General features: G+C 46.2%; 1 protein-coding gene across 1 annotated transcript; it reads right to left on the bottom strand.

Annotated features, from left to right (window-relative positions):
• Positions 1-1,525: 1,525 nt before the first annotated feature.
• On the bottom strand, positions 1,526-5,024 carry LOC103263737 (transmembrane protein 203-like). Its single transcript, XM_021714118.1, has 3 exons — positions 4,913-5,024; positions 3,533-3,585; positions 1,526-2,171 (listed from the first exon to the last, which is right to left on the bottom strand). Exons 1-3 carry the CDS (start codon positions 5,022-5,024, stop codon positions 1,563-1,565), a joined length of 774 nt encoding a protein of 257 aa, XP_021569793.1. The 3' UTR covers positions 1,526-1,562.
• Positions 5,025-5,305: the final 281 nt, after the last annotated feature.

Raw genomic sequence — 5,305 nt, 5'->3', positions numbered from 1 at the left:
CAGTCTCACTCTGTCGCCCAGGCTGGAGTGCAGTGGCACGCTCCCAGCCACTGCAGCCTCGACCTGCTGCTGATGATTCTTCCGCTTCAGCCTTCCAAGTAGCTGGAACTACAGGTGCATGCTACCACGCCCAGCTAATTTTTGATTTATTGTAGAGATGAGGTCTCTCCAAGTTGCCTGGGCAGGTCTCGAACCCGTGGGCTCAGACAGTCCACTCACCTCGGCCTCCCAAAACTCTGGGATTACAGGCTGAGCCACCAAGCCCAGCAGAAACATGTACTATTAAGGTTCCGTCAGGGTGCTCCATCAGCTCCATGCAGAACACAGTTAATAAAATGCACATTTAAACAGGATAGCAGTTACTGCTCAGAATAACTCAGGAAGATCTCAATAAAGAATAAAAAAAGATTTGCTCTCTAGAATGCTAAAACAAAAGACCATGTAAATATACTATTAGAGATTACAGAGCATAGGAGATACCTGTAGCTGGGATTCTTCATAAAACTTATATTTCCTCAGTATTAGATTCTGATTAAAGTTACCTATTATTTTGGCCAATAATGTCACAACACTAATGTGTCATCTGTTGCCTTGTTGGCATCTAATACCAATTTGTCCTATTACTGTCGATTTTTTTTTTTTTCATTTCAGGAAAACATTCCCTCATTTTATTTTCATCTCAGCAAATGTTCTTTGGCACCCAACTGGCATCAGACTAAACACTTCAGGTCAGCAAAGCTGGGCCACTCACAAGCTTCCCATTTGTAGGTCTCAATGTCTGTTGAGTATCAGAGCACCCGTTCCTCTCTTCAGTCCCTTGGGAGATTTAAATCTGTCTCAAGTGTGCTAATAACGCCAGCCACAAGGTGGTGAAAAAGTCCATGAAACTGCAATCTTTGCAGGGGTAGGAAGCCAAGCAGCCCCTGGAAGGCAGAGTTCTTTTCTCAGGCAACAGATAAACAGATAGGCCCCAATCATGCTCTTACTCAACAGTCTTCCATCTCTGCCTAGACTGGAATGAAGAAAGGGTCATTCTCTCCTGCAGCACAAGGGCGGAGATACAAATTCGTTTACACTTTTTAGATCTAACAAGGACATCTAACATCGTCTGGTCTGGATAGATGTAGCAATGAGAGCTTAGGTCAGCACTCATTGCTGGAGGAAATCCCTGAGTCCAGCTTTGCAGCCTTTGTACAGGAGTACATTCCCAGGATCCATGGAAAATACTTAGAGTCCACCAGGACGTTTTCTTAGATTGTTTCCAACTGTTAGAGGAGTTCAGGACGGTCTGGCCCGGAACCCTTCTCAGTATCTCAGTTCAGGATTACCCACTGAAAGCATGAAACAACAGAACATACATTTTAGGAATTAAGGCCGCTCTTTTTTAACCTCGCTGAGGGAACAATCTCTGACATGAATGGCATAGAGAAAACTGGGCATTCAGCTCGGCACAAGCAGGAGTTGCCTTCAAGCCAGGCCTTTTCCTCTGGTGTTGCACAGACCTCGGTCTGAGGTCCGGCATTCCAGCTGCCCAGCACTCTCTCGCCGGCACGTTGGACAGGCTAGTTAACTCGGCAGGTGCGGATCAGGAGCAGCTGCAGGCGAATGAAGACCGGAGACGTGATCGGGCCGAACCAGAGCTCCCGAGCCTGCTCCGCCAGCTTCTGGCACAACAGCATCTCGAAGACGAACTTGAGGCTCAGGACCGTGAGGACCCAGAAGAGGCGGAGGACCGCCAACCTCTTCTCTCCGTCCCGAAAGAGGCGCACAGACACGATGGTGGTGATGTAGGTGCTGAGCCCATCAGCGGCGAAGAAGGGCATGAACACGGTCCACCAGGAAAGGCCCAGGGCCAGGCCATCCACACGCAGTGCCAGCAGGACAGAGAACACCAACAGAGCCAGCAGGTGCACGAAGATCTCAAAGGTGGCGAAACCCAGCCACTGCACCAACTCCCGGAGCGAGAGAGAATCGCGCCGGCGGAGCGCGGGCCGGGGCCCAGCCAAACGTGGCCCCTGCGGGGCTCGCCAATGCCTGCCGCTCGCCCCCACCCTCGGCCGGGTGCGCCACCAACCCCGCAGCCCCGGCCGGGCACGCAGCACTGGACGCCCGCGGACGCCCGCCTCGCACGGCCGCCATTCCCCGCCGGGCGCGTGCGATGGCGTCGCTTCCTGATATTAATTTTATTCACTTGGTTAAGGTGCCTGCTGACAGTTTTCAATATAAAGTAAACTTTTTTGTTATTAATAAATACCTTGGGGAGAGTCACCAAAGAGCATTACATTTAATATGGACTCTCTCCTTTCTTTTTAGATTCATTTTGCATATAGCTTGCTTTGGAAAATGGACACTCTTGTTTTTGTTTAATGGTCAGATAAACTGAAATAAACCTAGGCTCTGTCACAAGGTGGATTTTTGACAAAATATTGTCCTTGGCCAGAAGAGTTGGCATCACTGGCAAGCTTGTTAGAAATGAAAAAGCTGAGGCTGGGTGTGGGGGCTCTTTACTGTCATACCAGCAAGTTTGGAGACTGAGGCCAGAGGATGCCTTGAGCCAGCCTGGGCAATAAAGCCAGACCTCATCTCTACCAAACATTAAAAAAAAAAAAAAAAAAGCCAGATGTGGCAATCCGTGTCAGTTTTCCCAGCTACTCAGGAGGCTGATGAAGATAGATCCTTTCAGCCCAGTAGTTCGAGGCTGTGATAAGCAGTGATTTTCACACTGCACTCCACCACAGATGACAAAGTAAGCCCCCCAACTCAAAAGAAAATGCAGCAACTCAGGCTTTTCCTCAGATATTCTGAATCATAATCTGCATCTTAGCGATGTTCAGTTCATCGTTGTACACATTAAAACTTGAAGGAAGACCTGGTGCGGTGGCACAGGCCAGGAATCCCAGCACTTTGGGAGACTGAGGCAAGAGGATTGCCGGAGCCCAGGGATTTGGGACCAGCCTGGGCAACTTGGCGGGACCTGGTCTCTGCAATAAATAAAAAAACTAGAGGGCGAGGTATCGCATGCCTTTAGTTCCAGCTATTTGGAAGGCTGAGGCAGAAGGATAACCTGAGTCCTGCTGGTTGAGGCTGCGGTGGCCGTGTGTGTGCCACTGCACTTCAGCCTGGGCGACAGAGTGAGACTCCAACTCAAAAAAAAAAAAAAAAAATTGGCGAAGGGGACCTTCTGACTTACTATGAGTTTTTCATCTTACTAATATATACATCTTATTCTGTGTGATGTCAGTATAGCATTCAAAAATGTACATCCCTGTGTTGGTGTCCTAATTTATACTTTATTATTCATAAAAGTGTAGTGTCTACACTGGCTGAGTGGATCTTATTTATCCTTTTTCCTTAGAGTGAAAGAGCACATTAGAGAATATTTCTGTGTTAAAAAAGAATATCTTTTTGGATAATTCCCATCGTTTTATCAGTTAGAACCTGTTCTCTTCACTCTTTCATTAAATGTAGAGTTAAAAAATTCTGCTCATGAACACTTGATAAATATTTATTGTTGTTTTCAGGGACTGTTTACATTCAGGGATGTGGCCATAGAATTCTCCCCGGAGGAATTGGAATGCCTGGACCCTGCTCAGTGGATTTTGTACAAGAACATGATGTCAGTGAACCACAGAAACCTCGTTTCCCTGGGTGAGGACAATTCCAACACACTTTTCATACTAAGGATTTCATGTCCTTTTGTAGAATGTTTCGGGGAGTTTCTGCTTTGCACGAATGAGTTGTAGATTCCTGCTTTCAACGAAAACTTTGTGACTTGTTGGCTAGAGACCAGCCTGGGCAACTTGGCGGGACCTGGTCTCTGCAATAAAACTGAAGATGTTTCATTTTCACATTTTTTTCCACTTTTTGATCTAATCTATATTTTTCACTATATTAGTGGTAAGCCTAGAAATTTAGTGGCATAAAATATTGCTCCCATACCTTAAAATCCAATTGCTGCCATCAATTTTTGCTTCACTAGTACTGAGTAATAGAGCTAAGGATCCACAACTTTAAAATACTCCCTGTATGTTCTAAAGGTTCTGTTGGGAAACAGTAATGGGGGGTTATTTTTCTGAAATCTCATAAAATGTTTTCTCTACTAAGCAAAGTACTAGGCTGGTCATTGGTGAACCCCAGCAAGAGTTATGTTACTTGTTCTTAAAAAACAGGCCTCTGCCTGGGCAGCGAGACCTCATCTCTACAATAAAATCAAAAATTAGCCCATCGTGATAGCACGCGCCTATAGTTCTAGCTACTTGGAAGGCTGAGGCGGAAGGATCACCAGAGCCCAGCAGGTCGAGGCTGCGGTGGCCGGGAGTGGCCACTGCACTCCAGTCTGGGTGACAGAGTGAGACTCCGACTCAAAAAAAAAACAAAACAGGCTTTGCTATTTCTACACCAGACCTGAACATATGTCTTGAGTAAAGGAAAAAGCCCTGGAATGTGAAGAGACACATCAGCCAACCTCCCAGGCAGGTCAAGCAGAAATCAGAGCTTGAAATGTGGTTTGGAGCCGGGCTCGGTGGCTCAGCCTATAATCCCATGCATTGGGAGGCCGAGGTGAGTGGATTGCCTGAGCCCGTGGGTTCAAGACCCACCTGGGCAATTTGGCGAGACCTCATCTCTACAATAAATCAAAAATCAGCTGGGTGTGGTAGTGCACGCCTGTAATTTTGGCTACTCGGAAGGCTGAGGTGGAAGGATCGCCGGAGCCCAGCAGGTCGAGACTGCGGTGGCCAGGAGCGGCCACTGCACTCCAGTCTGGGTGACAGAGTGAGACTCCAACTTAAAAAAAAAAAAAAAGAAAGAAATGCGGTTTGGGAATGTGGCCTGCTGTAACGGAAATTACTCCTGAGAAGTCTGGGTTTCTTTCTCTTGCTCTCTATGCTCTGAAATTCTCCAAAACCCCTACTTCCTTTTCGATGATCTTCTTTCAAGGTTACACTGGAAATCAAACTCCTCTTTGTGATTGGTTCATAAGGGACTTCATGATCTGACTGCTCTTCAGTTGCTTTTGGTGACATGGAAATATCTGCTTATTTTTTAGAAACTTCATGTTAAACTAATTTTTTCAGTTCTCTTTTGTATCATGTCTGAAATATTTAAGAGTGGTGTTTTTGTTGTTTCTGAAATCCTAAGAACACCATGGGCAAGTGTTAATGTCTTCTGCTTTATGATTTCCTATTCTAGGGAGTTTTAGATGCATTCTATAAAAGTTCATACTCAATTTTTTTTCCTTGGGAATTAAGAAAGCTGGCCTTATTAGTGGAAAGATACGCTGTGAATGGCACAAAAGGCAGGACAA

This window comes from Carlito syrichta, unplaced genomic scaffold (assembly GCF_000164805.1).
Source record: "Carlito syrichta isolate Samal-C Ts95f unplaced genomic scaffold, Tarsius_syrichta-2.0.1 Scaffold305243, whole genome shotgun sequence".
Classification (NCBI taxonomy): domain Eukaryota; kingdom Metazoa; phylum Chordata; class Mammalia; order Primates; family Tarsiidae; genus Carlito; species Carlito syrichta.
This window is presented reverse-complemented; position numbering and strand designations above follow the sequence as displayed.